This window comes from Aedes albopictus, chromosome 3 (assembly GCF_035046485.1).
Source record: "Aedes albopictus strain Foshan chromosome 3, AalbF5, whole genome shotgun sequence".
Lineage (NCBI taxonomy): Eukaryota > Metazoa > Arthropoda > Insecta > Diptera > Culicidae > Aedes > Aedes albopictus.
Window position 1 is genome coordinate 115,025,667 of NC_085138.1, and position 18,368 is coordinate 115,044,034.

At 39.4% G+C, this 18,368-nt stretch overlaps 2 protein-coding genes across 3 annotated transcripts in view; both read right to left on the bottom strand.

Annotated features, from left to right (window-relative positions):
- Positions 1-18,368, bottom strand: part of LOC109405762 (uncharacterized) — a 188,739-nt gene that overhangs the window by 136,682 nt on the left and 33,689 nt on the right. The window lies entirely within an intron of this gene.
- LOC109430477 (uncharacterized) lies at positions 14,898-16,255 on the bottom strand. The gene is made up of 2 exons (XM_019706547.3): positions 15,987-16,255; positions 14,898-15,928 (listed from the first exon to the last, which is right to left on the bottom strand). Exons 1-2 carry the CDS (start codon positions 16,001-16,003, stop codon positions 14,986-14,988), a joined length of 960 nt encoding a protein of 319 aa, XP_019562092.2. The 5' UTR covers positions 16,004-16,255; the 3' UTR covers positions 14,898-14,985.

The window sequence follows — 18,368 nt, forward strand, 5'->3', positions numbered from 1 at the left end:
TTTCTGAAATTAATAATGCTTGAACCTCCGAATCCCTGTACATAGTCTGGCAAGACTTAAAAAAAATCTCTAGAGCAATTCTTGAACTTCTTGAAGAGATATCTGTACGAATTTTCGAAGGAACTCGAAGATTTTCTGAAAAAACCCTTGCTAGGATACATAAAAGAATCTTCGAAAGATTTTTTTTTTAATAATTTCCTGTAGCAATTTTAATAATTTTTTTTAGGCAACCCATAGTAGAGTTTCAGAAGGAATCCATTAAAATCTACCTTAAAGATTTTTTGGTAAACTTAATGAAGGCAGTCCTGTAAAATTTCTTAAATAATCCCTGGAAGAAATAATAAAGAAACCATTGGAGAAGTTTATGAGAGAAATTTTGGCAGATTTCAAGCAGAATTCCTGGAGTGATTTCCAAACAAATTCAATGAGCAAATCTGGAAGGCATCTCTAGGGGGCTTCATAGAAAATGCTTGGTCAAATTTATCGAGGAATTTTATAAAAAATCTGAATGAATCCGCAGGGAAATTTCTGGAGGAATCCGTAGATGATTTTTTGAAGAAAACTTCTGAAGAATTTCCACAGGAGCTTATGAAACATTTTATGAGGTGGCTACGGAAGTTTCCAAGACCTTGGCAGCGTTTTGTAATTCTGAACTCTGAATTTTCTGAAGAAATTGCAGAAAGAGTTTGTGAAGGAATCCATAGATGATAATCCAAAACGAAAAAAAAATCAAATAAATCGCCATTCCTGGCAGAGAATCTTAAACATTCCATTTCTGAAGGAGTTTTGCTGGTCGGATTTCTAAAGAAATGCCCTGAAGATGTTTTACAGGAATCTACGGAGAAATATCTGAAGATATCCAAAAAAAAAATCTAAATAAATCCCTCAATAAATTTCTGGAAGAATCTCCCAAAGATGTTTTTAGGGATTCCTCAAGTTTTTCTGAAAATAAAATCATAAAAGAATAACTTATAAAATATCAGAATTAATCTCGATAAGAAACTAAGGAAATAAAAAAAAAATCAAGTTTTTCTAAACTATTTTTTTTTTAAATCGCAGCTGTGGAACAAGTTGGCCAACAAGCATGACGCAAACTCTACAGTTTTTTGAGGTTATTTTTATCCTCAACATGCCTGATTTTTTATTACTAATCTATCTTCCTTGTTCAATTTTGTCCTTATTTGCGTAATACTTCATTAAGTAGTGCAGATGCTTTTCTGTCAACATTGACTAACTTATTGGATGAATTTAATTTACGAACGTATTCGTTTGAACCGCCTGCCAGTCAAGGTTTTGAGACTCACCCATTTAAAACAATCAACATAGTCAAAATACATTTCCGATAAAAGTTCACCATACTGTGCTTGGAAAGATTATAACTTCGGACAACGGTTTTTTTTCTGTAGATTTTTCATCTGACTGTGCTCACTTGATAATAAAACTAGTTTCCTACCCTTTCATGAAGCTTGAACTTGATACGGTTTCGTCTACTACTTTTATAGTTGTACTCTTATCACTCTCTATTTTCTTCTTAAATATTGCTGCCGGAATGTGCATAAAAATAAACCACATTCACGAATTTTCTTCTTCAAAAGTAAAAAATGTGCTGGGCAGTTATCAATTGATAAAAAAAGCTTTTAACAGTTCAAATATTTAAATAGTTGTCCTATAGCAGGCATCAAAGCTGGCCAACTAGTCTTACTGTAAACCAGAATTTTCATGTACTTTCTCGCAAAAATATTTTGGTTTTTGAACTATGGCGTTGAAAGGTATGGATAATCCATTAATATGTGGTTTTTGCTTTGTACAAAACCGGTTTGACTATTTTAGCACTGAAGTGACAACAATATTTTGTATGCTTGATGGGATTTTCTCAAACGCGGGACATTTTTACGATTTGAGACGAACGCGGGACATAGTTTGTCGCGGGACATTTGGTCAAAATGCGGGACTGTCCCGCGAAACGCGGGACGTCTGGTAACTTTATGCTAGGTTTATTGTTGTCATCATAAAAGTAAAATTGCTTTCGTTTTATTTTCGCTAATTATGGTCGTCGCCATATTGAATAGTTAGCTAACGTGAGTTGAAAACAGTTAATTTTGCTTAATGAAACAGTGAATTGATAGTTTACCGCCGTTTCCATAACATGCCAACATAAAAAAAACTCTCTCAGCTGAGTTTTCTTGTGATTTGAGTTAGTTTTACTAAATTAACAAGTTGGTTTTGGTTTATTTCATTCCAATATGATAATATTCACCATTTTCGAAGCGCATTAATTTTATGTTTTTGCAACCCCAATGTTCACGGTAAAATTGAATGCGCATAAGCCTACCAACACAATAACTACTAAAATATTACTTTGAAAAGATCGCTTTCTACTTACGAATAATGTATCTTCCTGAACTTTACGTGCCATCGAAGAAGCTTCTCTGCATCTTGAGCTATCATAATTTTTGTTGAAAAAAAAAACAACAACAATCATCATAACCTCTTTTCGAGAATAGAATTTTTTTTTCAACTAAGTTTTAAAACAGTATTATTGCTACTCTTAATGTGGTTTGCGAAACCTGTCCGAGAGTGGTCCACTTAGCCAGAAGATGCTCTTAAAGAAATTATCAAGAGGTTTTGATGTATAAATCAGTTTTATTGCAAGTTTTATAAAATTGGTTATGAAGATCTCTTATAAAGCCGAACAAAACATAAAATGTTACTTGGGATATTCAAGTGCATACAAGTTGTAGAAAAAAAATAGTTTTTCACGTTTTCATTGCCTTTGGATGGGCTTGGTGGTCTAGTGGCTACCGCTTCTGATGCGTATGCAGAAGGTCATGGGTTCAATCCCTGGCCCGTCCCTTTCATCCTACTTTGTATCTTTCCATCCACTTTTTCACTCTCTCTCTCTCTTCTCTACATATACAACTCATGTATATTCATATGTTCATAGCCATCGCTAGAACCAGAAACGAATTGCAAAAATTCATTTCCCTTGTTTCCAACTTCCACAGTACAGTGCATATAATGCCTAGGGGCTGTCCATAAACCACGTGGTCATGAGGGGGTGGGCGGGGGGGGGGGGTCGGCCAATGACCATTTTGTATGGACGAATAAAAATTTTTTTATGGACTAATGACCACGCGGGGGGGGTTGAGAAGTCCCAAAAAAATGACCACGTGGTTTATGGACAGCCCCCTACAAGTTATGCAACCAAAGCGAACTGTACCGCTTGTCCTTCACCACACAATCTATCACCTTACGAACATCCCCAATCCATGGATCGCATCACCGACCCAACGATGACTCCCAAATCTCCCATCCTTACCGTCTAACAAATATCCCAGTCCGTGCTGGTTGTTGGGATGCAGAAATGCTTTCGGTCTTCAGTAGCAACAACCCAGCACACTCTAACATTCCTTTCCCTTCTCAACTAACTATAAGGACGTGGCCGGTGCCGTTATTGATCAAAAAAGTATGAGCTGCTTAAATTGCACTTTGCGAATAAGTGGAGTGTCCCAGCCCTTATTCATTTGGATCTCAGTGCAATCACGGAGGAGCAACCATTGACATGTATGTAGTCAGATTTGATCGTTTGTTCGTTTTTGCTCGTTTTCATTGTCTCTTGACACATGTGTTGAATGCGGAATCAGAAGCACGCGACAACTTTCGTTGGTCGGTCGGTTTCCTCGAGAGGGTGATGTGAATACGTGTGTGGATTCCGGGATCGGAATCGCGCGACAACTTTCGTGGAAGGTCGGTTTTACGGCGTTAACAATCAATGCGCTGCACGTTTAATGTTGAACCACCTTTGACATATGGTACATCACACTTACTATCGCGACCAAATAAATCATGATTACGGTGAAGACCGCGACGTGTATCATTCGTGGCCATGCGGTTAGCGTCACCAAGCGTATAACCGCACCATGCCATGGGGTGAGGGTTCGATTCCCGCTCCGAGTGATGGAACTTTTCGCAAGAAATGTCTCTTCCTCGTATCCACTGGTGCTCGTAATATGTGTCATGTCCGTTGTCTAGTGTTAAGTTTCGTTCAGTCTGAACAGCCTCGGCTGAAGCCGGTGTCCGTGTTTTTTTTTTAAACTAGTGGTTCCTATCACCTACCAAAGGTGGCTCCAAGATCCTCACCTTACACTCCCCTACTAACAAATACTCCTTCCCGAGATAACTGTGGTGATGCTGTGGATTCCACGGTTTCTAGTAACAACGGTTGTCGAACTACATTCCCTCTCTTTCCCGATGACCGTAAAGACGTGGCCGGCCCCTGTATTGACTTTCAAATATTGAACTCTCGTACCAAGCACCATTCATTGGTTCTCTGTGCAACTTCGATTGTTCTGATCAATCACGGAGTAGCTACTACGATGTGAACGGTTATCTTTGCTTTGCTTTGCTCTGCTTTGCTATGATGTTTTGAAAACAGAAAGTATATATGGCTATAATACTAGTCACTTTTAAATTATTAGGGGTACTCACTAAACAGATTAAATTGCTGCGTAAGCCATGATTTTCTGCTTATTTGAAATGTATCATGAATTTGCGAATGAAATCATCAAAGATAATCAAAGCCTTGGTGATCGCGACGTTTAGTCAGTTTAATCAGTTTACGCTGTTTCACTTATCCCCCTATTGTATCTGATATTGTAAATCTTCGGAAGACTATGCATTAGACCGCATTTTTAAGTGATACCTATGTTTTCTGTATCCATGATTTAATAAATCTCCAAAGTATGTTTTTTTTTTTGGGAAAATTCGACCATTGAAAATATCATATCTCAACAACCGAAATACAAAAATTTTTGATTTTTGGATACGTAACGCATTAAATCCGTCAAAGAAAACTATGGCTACAGCATCTCAAAATCTCAAAGTTAGTCTTTTTGTATGAAAATCGACGTTTGTCTGATCAATTACCTGAAAATATTTGATGAAGTTCGCGAAACAGTTTCAGACAGCAGTATTTCTAAATGAGTGTTTTTATATATGCCAGGATATCTTTATATAGCAGTTTCTTTTAGATTTCCCAGGGGATTGTTTTTTTTAAGAAATCGCTGAAGGGATTTCTGCAAAAAATCCTTTGATTTTTTTTTCAAGAGTGTCCATGGTGATTTTTTTTAATTTCTGGAGTATGTTCTATGTTTACTGGGGAAATTATTTGAAGATTTTCTAAGAGAACCCTTCAAGGATTTTCCGTAGAAATCTATAGAGGAGCTTTTCAAACATTGTTGAAAAAATCGAATTCCTCCCACTTAACTCTTTTAGTCAAATTGACTACAAGAGATTCTTAGAACCATCAACAAACCAAAATAAAAGCTATCAGGCTTTATGACGGTTCTCAAAACTGCTAACCGTAATTTCAGAAGCAATCCAAGGAAGATTTTTTAAGGGAGCTTTTTCTCTGGTTGGTTTTTTGAATGTCTGAATTTTTTTCTGGGAGTTTAAAGGAAGATTTATCAAAAGAATGGCTTTATAAAAAAACCCTGGAAGTTTGATTAAAGGAATCTATGAAGGTGAAAGGTATTCTAAGGGAATCTTTGGGAAATTTCTGAAGGGATCTCTCGGGGAATTTCTGAGAGAAACTTTGGAGGAAATTTTAACGATAATATTCAAAGCAACCCATGTAGCATTTCTCAAAACAAAAATCCCTCAGAATTTCTGAACGAGTCCCAAGGCAAATTTAAGAAAAAAATCCAGGATAAATTCATAAACGGTTTCCAGGAAGATTTTTGTAAAGACTCGTTGGAGATAATTCTCATCGAATCCGTGCAAGATTTTCCAAATCCTGGTGAAATCTCAGTCTTTTGAAGAAATTCCTGGAACAATTCCCCGAAGGCCTGTCTGAAGGAATTTCCGATGAAATCCCTATAGGTTTATCTGAAGGAATCCAAGGACGATATTTCAAGATATTCATGGAAGGTTATATCAGGAAGTTGTTCGAAAAATTTCTTAAGAAATCTCTGAAATAATTTTTGAAAAATAAAATCCCTGGAGATGTTTTCGAAGGAATTTATTTAGGAATTTACTTCTGAAATCACTAATGCATAATTTTTTACGAGTATTTTTAAGAAATTTGTGGAGAAATCACTAGTGGAATTTCTGATGAATTCGTGCAGTATTTATTAAAGTAATTCCTGGAGATGATTACCGAATAAATTCTTGGAATTTGTTTTGTTCCTTTGAGAAATTTTCGGAGGATTTTTTGGAAGACTTTTCAGGAGGAATTCTGAGATCCCGTTACAAAACATATATTCAATACTTGAAAATAGTCAATTGGGCTGAGTTAAAAATCATCCAAAATACTACGTCATGTAGGGATGCTCTCAAGGTGGTTTTCCTATGTTAACGTATCAAGAATCATTAAATTTGAAAAGAAAATGTACACTCACAAAGGTTCCTTTGTAACGTTCACAAGAGTTCAAGAAATTGGTAGAGCATGAGTAAATAATGCTTTTCGCTTTATTTTTAAACTTTTTCTCATCTGAAAGGATGATGGCTCTGTGAACGTTTCAAGGAATTCCAAGGAGTTTCGAAGTTTTAGGGGATATCAATGCAATTCTATGGATTTTAGGAGCGTTTCAAGAAGCTTCAGTGGGCTTCAAAAGCGTTTCAAGGGGTTACGGAGGAATTTCGGTGCTGCCGCAGACCCTGGAGAGACTTTGAAGCCCCTGAAACCCCCACGAAACCTCCTTATATCCACCTTAACCCTTCATAAGGCCGAGAAAACTAGAAGAGTTGTCAACGCATACTTTTATGGGAATGACTATATACTTGATAACATTCACAAAACAATTTTTATTTGAATGAAACTTGCCACTGCTCGTTTAGGGTACTTTTCTTCTCTTGATTCTGACAAAACGGCTTCACGGCTTTTCGGGCCCGTATGAAGTTGATCACCAATATCAACTTCTTTTCCCGATCAGCCTAGATAGCTGTGTAGTGTCGGTAGCGGTTAGTTCAACTGGCTAAGAATAGCACTACGGACCGCCTGTTCCAGTGGTAGGAATCCACTAATCAGGTGACCCCTAATTCATGGTGTTATGCGGCTTTATGCTTACCGTGCCTAGGAATGAATGGCTAGGGGGGTCTAATAAAAACCTAACCGCAAACGGAGCCTGTGGAGTACCAGGGCACCCTCCACAGTATTTGCCCTTACTGTGCTAACCGGAGCAATAGCGCGGTGGACCTTGTGTTTCTCCGAGACAATCAGCTGCCCTTCTTCAATCTCATACTTGAGGCTGAATAAGGGCGGGATTATGAAGATGTTATTAATTAGTTTAGATTTTCACCTATATGGTTTCGCATTATGCGTTTTACACAGTGTATTCTGTGCATCCTCGCCTTTGGCGCACTCAATTCGATACCGATCTGGCTTTATTGTTGCTGTTCTTTTTTGTGCTGTGATTGTTAAGAGTTTAATCTTGCCTAGTTTGGGTAGTGGCTACGGTTAGGATAGCTCAGATCAATCTTCAGCACAAAAGAACAGCAACGATCAATCTTTGTAGACTTATGCAAAATGGTACAGCCCAAGTGGCGTTAGTCCAAGAACCTTACTTTCGTAAGGGTAATTTCTATTTAGGAAACCTTGTCAATCCGGTGTTTGCTACTTTCAGTAAAAATGAAATGGCAAACTCACGTGTCATGCCTCGAGCATGTGTGCTTGTCAACAACGCAATCGTTGCTACACTCATCTCTGAACTAACTACCAGAGATGTATGTGCTATCATAATAGATGTATCTGTTGGAAACCTCAACAGGAAATACGTTTATTGTTCGGTTTATTTACCGCATGATGAACCATCCCCTACGGATGCTTTCAAGCAAGTCATTGCATACTGCACTTCAAAAGGCCTTCCGCTAATTGTTGGTAGTGATGCTAATGCTCACCATATAATCTGGGGCAGCTCAGACATCAATTTGAGAGGCTCCAGTTTGATGGAATACTTGAGTAGTACAGATCTTGGATTACTTAACATAGGCAACCGCCCAACCTTCATGGTATCTGGTAGAGAGGAAGTGTTAGACATAACGCTTTGCTCTAGCAGAATTAGTCATGAGCTGACCAATTGGCATGTGTCAGATGAAGAATCTTTATCTGATCATCGTTACATCTTGTTTGAACATGTGAATTTTACTTCGCAAACTTTGCGTTTCAGGAATCCCCGGTCAACCAACTGGGATCTCTTTACCGATTTGGTTGCAGCCAAATTTCATGGATACTCACCATCAATTGACACTCCAAGTGATTTAGATGATGCCGTTGATACCACAACGGCCTTCATCATGGAAGCTTTTGAAGAAGCCTGCCCTCTGCGGTCTGTGAAGACCACAAGAGGAACCCCTTGGTGGAACTCCGATCTGGCGAAGCTTAGGAAACAATGTAGAAAGAGTTGGAACAGACGACGTTCGGCTGGATCGGAGGCTTTCAGGTCGGCTCGCAAGGCCTACCAGAAAGCTCTTCGGTCTGCTGAACGATCCGGCTGGAAAAACCTTTGTACAAATGTTTCCAGTCTGAGTGAAGCCAGTCGATTGAACAAAATCCTTGCAAAATCTAAGGATTTTCAAGTGAACGAACTTCGTTTGCTAAATGGTGATTTCACTTCCTCTGATGAGGAAGTTTTAGAATGTTTATTCAGTACACACTTCCCCGGATGTGTGGATATTACATCTTCGGATGAACCTGATGTCTTTTCTTGTAGTTATGATTCTTTAGCTTCGGCTCGGAGTATCATAACTTTAGAATCGATTGAATGGGCACTTAATAGCTTTGCTCCTTTCAAATCTCCTGGGGCAGATGGGATTTATCCTATTTTGCTTCAGAAGGGATTTGATCATTTCAAACATGTTTTGAAACAACTACTTGTTTGCAGTTTTGCTACAGGGTATATTCCCAAATCCTGGCGGGATATTACTGTGAAGTTTATTCCGAAAGTGGGTCGCGCGTCGTATGAAGAAGCAAAGAGCTTCAGACCTATCAGTTTGACCTCTTTTCTTCTGAAATGCTTAGAACGCATTGTGGATCATCACATCCGTGATGTTTATCTGGCCAATGTGCCTCTTCATGTGAACCAACATGCTTACCAATCTGGAAAGTCCACTGTGACTCTTTTACACAAAGTTGTTTACGATATCGAGAAGGCATTCGCTCAAAAGCAATCCTGCTTGGGTGTTTTCTTAGATATCGAGGGTGCCTTTGACAACGTGCCTTTCGATGCCATATTGGAAGCCGCACGGGGTCATGGTATATCTCCAATGATTTCCAATTGGATTCACCAAATGCTCAAAAACCGACATCTCTTCTCGACATTGCGTCAAGCGGCGATTAGGAAATTGAGTGTTTGTGGATGCCCCCAAGGGGGAGTCTTATCACCACTTTTATGGAATCTCGTAGCAGATACGCTATTGAGGCAACTCAATAATAGCGGTTTTCCTACTTATGGTTTTGCCGACGACTACCTAACATTGTTAGTCGGTATGTGCATCAGCACCCTTTTCGACCTGATGCAAAACGCTCTTCAGGTAGTTGAGGGTTGGTGTCGCCAATATGGCCTTTCGGTAAATCCGAGTAAAACATCTATTGTTCTTTTCACGGAAAAGCGAAACCGTAATGGTGTTCGAACTTTACGTCTCTTTGATTCTGAAATCAATGTGACTGAACAGGTAAAGTACGTTGGAGTCATTCTTGATTCCAAGCTTTCCTGGACACCTCATGTTGAGTTCAGAATCAAGAAAGCTTGTATGGCCTTCGGGCAATGCCGGCGAACCTTTGGTACAACTTGGGGTCTAAAACCCAAGTATATCAAATGGATCTACACAACTGTTGTTCGGCCAATATTGGCCTATGGATGTCTTGTGTGGTGGCAAAAGGGCGAAGTGAGAACGGTCCAATCAAAGTTAGGCCATCTCCAAAGGATGTGCTTAATGGCGATGTCTGGAGCGTTCTCTTCAACTCCCACGGCAGCGCTCGAAGTTCTCTTTGACGTTGTCCCACTACACATTCATCTCAAACAAGAAGCACTTTCTTGCACTTACCGTCTATGGGTACTCGGTTTACTAGAGGAAACTCCTGTGAACCGCAGTTCAACACACACCTCGTTGTTTCCACTTTTGGTGAATTGGGACAAAGTTGTCCTTGCTCCAAGTGATCTTACAATTGCTTGTAATTTTCCATATAGGACATTTTCCACGAAATTCCCTTCCCGGGAAGAGTGGACATCTGGTTATCTGGAGAGAAGTATTTCAGACGGCATCGTATGTTACACTGATGGCTCCCTTCTAGAAGGTCGAGCAGGTGCTGGTGTTTATTCTCGTGAACTAAGGCTGTATCAGTCTTATTCACTTGGCAGACACTGCACCGTTTTTCAGGCCGAAATCTTTGCTCTTATGTGCGGAGTGCAATCAGCACTTCAGCAGCACGTAATGGGCAAAGTAATATACTTCTGTTCAGATAGCCAGGCTGCTATTAAAGCACTTGCTTCGGCCAACTCCAGGTCGAAGATAGTTATCGCTTGTCGAACTCAAATTGAGGAGCTGAATTCAGCAAACGCTGTTCACTAGAGGTTCCAACCCGGGATATCCCGGGACAAAAAATCCCGGGATCTTGAAAAATTCGGGATTTCCCGAATCCCGGGATAACATTTTCACCGTCCCGAAAATCCCGGGATTCCCGGGACGCACATTTCTTACACATGTTTTTCGCTTTGATTTGAATTTGGAGAATCTCTGAAACGTATTCGAAGAGTCGTAATTTTTTTTTTCAAAAATCGCCTTCAACTGTGTGTGGACATCAAAACTCGTTGAAACTCGACTGAAACAATGCTGGAGCACTTCATTTACGGCTTTGATAGCATCAAAGAGAAATTTTTCGAAATAGGCCTTTCTAGACTTATGTTGGACATGGACAATTATTTTGAAGCTGCAAAAAATCATCAGGAAGCTCTTCAGCCAATCAGTCTCGCTTCGGAAGCATTGGGAAGACGAGATGCTATATTATTGTCTACGGAAGGCAGCTTGAGTTTCTTGTATTCGATGCTTACAAGAAGTAACTCCAATGTTGGAGACGACCTCTTCCATGCAATCATGAAAAAAATCAACAATCGGCGCCAAAAGGAAATAATAATAGCGCTAAAGTTCCTTCAAGGTCTTCCGTCGTCAACGCAAGTGCCAGCAGAACTGGAAAGCTCATCAAAAACGCAAATGATTAAGTTCATCAAGAAACTGGGAGTTCGATTGTTGCGAGATTGCCAAAGACAGACCGATAATGATGCTGCCGAGTTGAATACTGGATTGTCTTGTATGCATAACACCATCGAGCATGCGCGAAGATCTGGAATCGGCAATAAAGTAATATAGCAACCCGTCTTAGACTGATTCGGAAATGATTGAATTTTCGAAAGTAATTGCGAAAGAGTTGTCACTTTTTGAGCTACATGGTAAGTTAACCCCGAATCTTAAAATCGAACTCCGGATATATCCGTTCTAAAAAGCGACCCTCACTGTTCGATGAAATCATCAAAAACATTTGCTTTTTGAAGTCGTATTTTCAGAGAACGAATTCAAATTGATAAGACCAGTTACTTGATGTGAACCATTTATTTATTTGATATGATGAATACATATAACATATTTCTGATCGCAAAAATGTGTTTTTAAGCAGATTGAAAAATTTCCCGGGATCCCGGGATTTCCCGGGACAAGCAACAAATTTTATCCCGAATCCCGGGACAACCAAAATGGTCGGGAAATGGAACCTCTAGTAGGTGGAAATATAGTTGCCACTGCCTTATAAAGGGTTAAATCTCTCTAAATTTTGGTTTTTGTATTAGCAATTAACTTCCCTCTTATTTTGTAAACTAGCATTATTTAACTTTTTTTTTGTATTTTATCAAATTTTATTTCTGATAAGGCCGATGCCAATGTTTAATTTGTTTTATGTCATGCCTCCCCCGAAAAAAAAATACTTGGAAACTCATCAAGAAACTCCTAGAACTAATTTCAATGGGACTTGTTTATAAACATATTTTTTCAACAATAAGCTTCAATTTTTGAAGATATCAATATTTTTTTCTTCTTATTAATTTTTGTGTTCGTTTTTTTTATTCCACCAGTCACGCCACCCTTCCCACACGTTATCCGATAAAAGGTCTCGGACTTGAAAGAATTTCAAGTTTCAATTTAATTCCACATAGGGTCTTGTACCATTTGGGCACTTGCCGCTATAACTAAGTCAATTTCAAACCGATTGATTTGAGTTTTGGTATAGAGTAAGATACTGTACGTGCCTAACTCTATACAAAAATTCAAATTAATCCGTTTGAAATTGATTTAGTTATAGCCGCAAGTGCCCAAAATAGGTACACCTGCCCAAATAGTACAAGACCCTAAGACTTCATATTTTTTTCTCGTTTTGCGTATGCCTAAGGTAACCGCACCAAAGCAGCGGCTAGCCGAATTGTTCTTCATGACCGTTAAACTTTCACTTATCCAGATCCACTTATTGGACTGACCTTCAATTCACACCTCATAAAAGTTATGTAGCACTTCAAAGCTGGATTTTATACTACTGTAGAATGCAACAACAGCTGCTCAATCATTGAAATAAAATGCTTTTATGCAATTCAGTATCATAATTTACATTTTATGTAACTCATTTTGGTATCATAATGGCAAATTTTTCCGAACTGACTCATTATGCAACTGAAATGAGTTGCATAATGAAAAATAGTTGTATAATGTTCATAATGCAACTCATTTGAGTTGCATTATGAACATTATGCAACTCAAATGGGTTGCATTATGAAAAAATCATTGCATAAAATTTTTTATGCAATTCAGTATCATAATTTATATTTTATCTAACTCATTTTGGTATCATAATGGCCATTTTTTCCTAACTGGCTCATTATGCAACTCAAATGAGTTGCATAATGAAAAATAGTAGTGTAATGTTCATTATGCAACTCATTTGAGTTGCATTATGAATATTATGCAACTCAAATGAGTTGAATTATGAAAAAATCATTGCATAAAATTTTGTATGGAACTCGTTGCAAAACTCGCTTTTTTCAGCACTCTTCGTATTTATCCAACTCGGCAAGCCTCGTTGGATAAATGTACGACTCGCGCTGAAAGAATCAACTTTTTGCAACTCGTTACATAAATAACTAGTATGGAACTCGTTGCAAAACTCGATTTTTTCAGCACTCTTCGTATTTATCCAACTCGGCAAGCCTCGTTGAATAAATGTACGACTCGTGCTGAAAAAATCAACTTTTTGCAACTCGTTACATAAACAACTATTTCTCGTCGGTAAATTGTTAACAAACGGCTGTCTACGTCTTTGGGAAGATGCAGGCAAATGTGTGCATGGATTATCTGCATACGAATCATTTTATTTCACAACCACATAGAAAGATTTTTTCGTTGCACTGTAATGGCGTATTATTATCTGGTGGGCAACAATATAAATTGGAATGTTGTAGTCGATATTTTAATACATTCATTGCAATTTTATTCTCTCTGCTCAATCGTACTTTGTACACATGATTTGAGTTGGACCACGAAGAATTTGACCGACTTTTGGAATAAACAGTTAAATACGGTCAAATCATAGCTTTTGGCTATCCTACGTATCGTATTGTCACGTAGAAAGTGTGCCTTAAATTAAATTCAGGTTTAGCCGAAAAATAAGTGGATTAACGGAGACAGAATTCAAGGGACAATTATTCAGTAACATTATTTTAACGAAACTAGTTTTTTTAAATATTAACATTATTTTAATTAAAATATTTTAAAACCCCACCTAAAAGCTCTAGGTGTTCACGTCTGATCGAGTTATAAGCCAAAGTGCTTTTCACACCGTTTCTCTTTTACAAGATGAACGCTCAGGAAGCAAAATCACGTTCACTCGCATGGCGTAAAGCTTTCAGCACATCAACCATAAGCGAGCTTTTCATCGATCACCATCCGGTTCAAGCGGTAGAAAAATCCCGTTAACCCAGTTAGGTACAAGTTCAAGTTTCATGAAGCTCTCTATCGGGGTGCTTTCAGAGCGGCGATGCTGATCGTCCACACTAGACCTAGGTCAACATTTGCAAACTTGTCCTGGCTGGGAACTGGGAAAACTCGATAAAAGTGAACGTGTTTTTGCTGTGATTTGCAAGCGCGCAGGCACATTTTCACTTGCAGGTACCCAGCTGGGATAAGGGGCTGTTAGCTGATATGTGGCGGCTAAATAGGACAAATAATATGTATGCAACAGGTACGTTTGAGAATGCAGGTTGCGCTTCATTTACTGATAGAATATGCATGTGTTCATGTTGTTGATTCGAAAGTTTGTTGTGACGCAGTTTATGGACTAATTTACGATGCTTGTGGTTATAATCATAAGATGACAAATACTTTCCGGTCCCTTACAATGTACAATCTAGGTTATCTTGAGATTGAAATAAAATAAAAATCACACGGTTAAAGATGCGCTGAAATCACGACAGTTTGTAATATAAACGAAGGATCTTCTAGGCGGGTTCGATTCCCGTTCCGGTCGGGAATATTTTCTCGACTCCCTGGGCATAGTACATCATTGTACTAGCATCACAATGTACAAATTCATGCAATGGCAGGCAAAGGAAGCCCTTCAATTAATAACTGTGAAAATGCTCAAAGAACACTAAATTAAAGCAAAGCTGGCCAAGTCCCAATGGGGACGTAGAGCCATAAAGAAGAAGAAGGAGATTTTCTAATATTTCGAATCGAACCCGTCGTCTTCGGATTGGCGATCCATAGTTATAACCACTAGGCTAACCGAAGAACCGTTATGGAGAAATAAACTAGCATAAGGTTATGGAGAAATGAACTAGCATAAGCATAAAAAATAATAGAGATATTTGTTTTAATGTTTCATATTTAAGACTTATTGTAACTTTACATAAAAATACTCGTATTTTGCTAATCATAACTTCACGGAATTTCTTAACATCATGATATTGGAAGAGGTTCATCGACATACACAATTGTATTACCATACTTCATGCCTATCACTGATCCGTGCATTCCAACAATTTCCCGGTCGATTAGCACTGAAGTTTGACTGCGACTTTTCCGCTTAGATTCTAAGTCCTCCGCATGCTTTCCACGCTTGCAACACAATCCACCATTGATCTCCCACCCTATCGGACACACTCCATCCATATCCATCAGTTCAACACCTTGTGTCAATATCATGCCCCGAACGTTCCCAACCCACCGGCAAAGCCACTGATTTTGAGCCAGTGTTACTTTCTTCAGTTTTGGAAAAGCTTCCGGGAACCTGTGCAGCTGCTCCAAACGATTTCCCCAAAGGTGCAGCCTCTCTAGTGCCGGAATGCTCGATTGTCTCACGTCAAATACACTCAACCTGTTTTTCGAGACATCCAAAACTTTAAGACGATCGTATCCTTCGAACCACTGCACGTTCAGATAGGACAAGTTGCAATAAGCTACGTCAATCTCTTCCAGCATCCTCAACGAGGCCAAGGTGGGAGACCACTCGGAAAACCTCTTCGAACGAATGGTCAGCTGTTTCAGGTGGTAGTTCGGTTCGTCCGACGCAGCCTTCAGCTCGACTAAACCGGTGTCGATGATCTGCAGTCCTTCCAGCTGAACACTCCAGTCAACGATGACGTCCCGCACCGAACCTTTACGGAATGTGACCCGCTTTATCGCTGGATCCAAGGCCTGGAACAGATTTGGTCCAAAGGATGGGAAATGACATTTCCGAAATTCCAACTGGGATTCAGCAGGCAAGTTTGCGCCGCTGAAGTTGGTTGTGGTGATATGCTCGATCAGACGACTGCCAGAGCCTCGGTATTTTCCGTTGTAGCGACAACTGGTTTGCGGTATTACAGATGACACCACTATAAGAATCGCTGCGAAAATCTGGCTGAAATTACGTTACATCCGGTTATTGAAAATAAAACAAATCGAACAGAAAATCTTACGCGAAGAATGCAGCCATGATCAGCTCTACACCACAGATAGAACAAAACTGAAGCTGATTGTAAACATAGACAAACGCCTTTAATTTATATTAATGAGTGCCGCTGCGGTGTTAATTACAGCTATAGCCATCGTTTCTGATGAGCGGTCACTGATTGACTGATAATGTTTGAAAGAAACTGACAGTCGTATGAAATGTTTCTGTTCGATGGATGCTCTAGTTGGACGCTACAGAGACCAGTGGCAGGTGATGATCTGAATCATCATGATGTACTTTGAAACATGTGGATAGGATTTGCTTGGCACATCGTATCACGATCTTCTTCTCCTTCTTTTTATTCTTCTTTTTTATGGCTCTACGTCCCCACTGGGACTTGGCCTGCCTTGCTTCAACTTAGTGTTCTTTGAGCACTTCCACAGTGATTTCTTTGCCTGCTATTGCATGAATTTGTATATTGTAAGGCAAGCACAATGATACACTATGCGCAGAGAGTCAAGAAAATTTTCCCAACCGGAACGGGAATCGAACCCGCCGTGGCGATACATAGCCTTAATCACTAGACTAACAGGAGACCCCGTATCATGATAGGTGATTCAAATTGAAGACATAAGTATTTATGAAAAGAGTAAGCAATTACACTCTTCTATTAGATCAAACTACTCCCTGAATAAAAACTCAATACATTTTTCAGTTCATCAACAGATAGGATGGTTGAGAGAAATTGAAACTACTCGTTTGAATTTCTGCACCAGTACTGCCATAGTTAAACTATGGTGTCTATCGGATCTTCTAGTTTTTTTTAAAGGCTCAATAATGCTGGATAAGTATTTCCACAATTATAAGGTACTAAGAGCTTTGATTTCCAATTAACATTGTTTGTACACTAGAACCTCTTTTTCCGTTGGCCGAGGGTGCATAAGTTAAAAATGTGCATAAATTCAAGAAAGCATAAAGAAATGAATTTTGTCACTGTTCCAATGAGGGAATCAAGTTTGCGGGAACAGGACTTGCTCCTGGGTATTTGAGATGGGGCTTCTAGGAAGGGGGTTTCTTGGAAGTTCCCAGAGATCCCAAAAAAGGGGGTTTCAAGGTGCTTCAGGGGGTTGTTTCAGGGTATTTCAGGACTCTTTTAAAGGCGTTTCGTTAGGTTTCGTTTGCGTTCTAATGGGATTACGGGGATTGCAGGCGAGTTTCAATAGTAATAAGGGAGCTCCATGGACATCTCATGAGGCTTAAATGAGTCAGGGGGGTCTCCGGAGCTTCAAGGGACCTTACAAGGGGTGCTAGATGCGTTTCATGGCGTTTCAGAGAGTTCTGGAGGGTTTCAGAAACATTTTAAAGGCGTTTTTTAAAGTTCATAAGCATTTGGTAGTATTTCAGGGGCATTTTAAGGAATTCGTAGGTGTGTTTCAGGAGGTTACTGGGGTTTATCATAGGCGTTCCAAGGGTTTCAGGGACATTTCATATTGTTTATGATGATTTCAATAAGAATTGGGAGGTTTCGGGAGCGTTTCGAAGCATTGTAAAGGTTTAGGGGGTGTCTAAAATAAATTATAGGGATTTGAAAGGCATTTCAACGGGATAACGGGCATTTAAATACAATTCAAGGGTTTTTCAAATGAAAGTCCTCGTTAGCTTTCTAAAATGCCACCGTAATCCCCCTAAAATCCCCTTGAATCTCATGTGACACACCTGACACCCTCCGAAGCTCCCGAAAACGTCAGCGTAATGCTTATGAAATAAGGGCCCATATAGCCGAGGCGGTAAACGCACGGGTATTCAGCATGACCATGCTGAGGGTGACGGGTTCGATTCCCGGTCGGTCCAGGAACTTTTCGTAAAGGAAATTTCCTTGACTTCCTTGGGCATAGAGTATCTTCGTGCCTGCCACACGATATACGCATGCAAAATGGTCATTGGCAGAGGAAGCTCTCAGTTAATAACTGTGGAAGTGCTCATAGAACACTAAGCTGAGAAGCAGGCTTTGTCCCAATGAGGACGTTACGCCAAGAAGAAGAAGAAGAAGAAGATTGCTTATGAAATCCACCGAAAATTCTCTGAGACTTCCTTGAATGCCTCAGAAAACTGCGTAAAACCCCCTCAGACTCCCTGGAATGTCTCTGATACGACATGATACCCTTGAAGCGCCCCTGATACCCGCTGGTAAATCTCTGGAACCCTCTGAGACTCCTTGAAGCGTTCCTGAGCAGGGATGCCAGATGATTATTCCAAAAATCTGTATCAGGATTTTAGAAAATCTGTATTTGTCTGTATTTTGAAACTGTGACTGAAAGCCAAAAAAACACCAAGTTTCCGTAAATCCTGTCAGACCTCGTTAAAAATCTGTGGGTTAAACATTTAAACAACATGTTTGTGTCCCAAA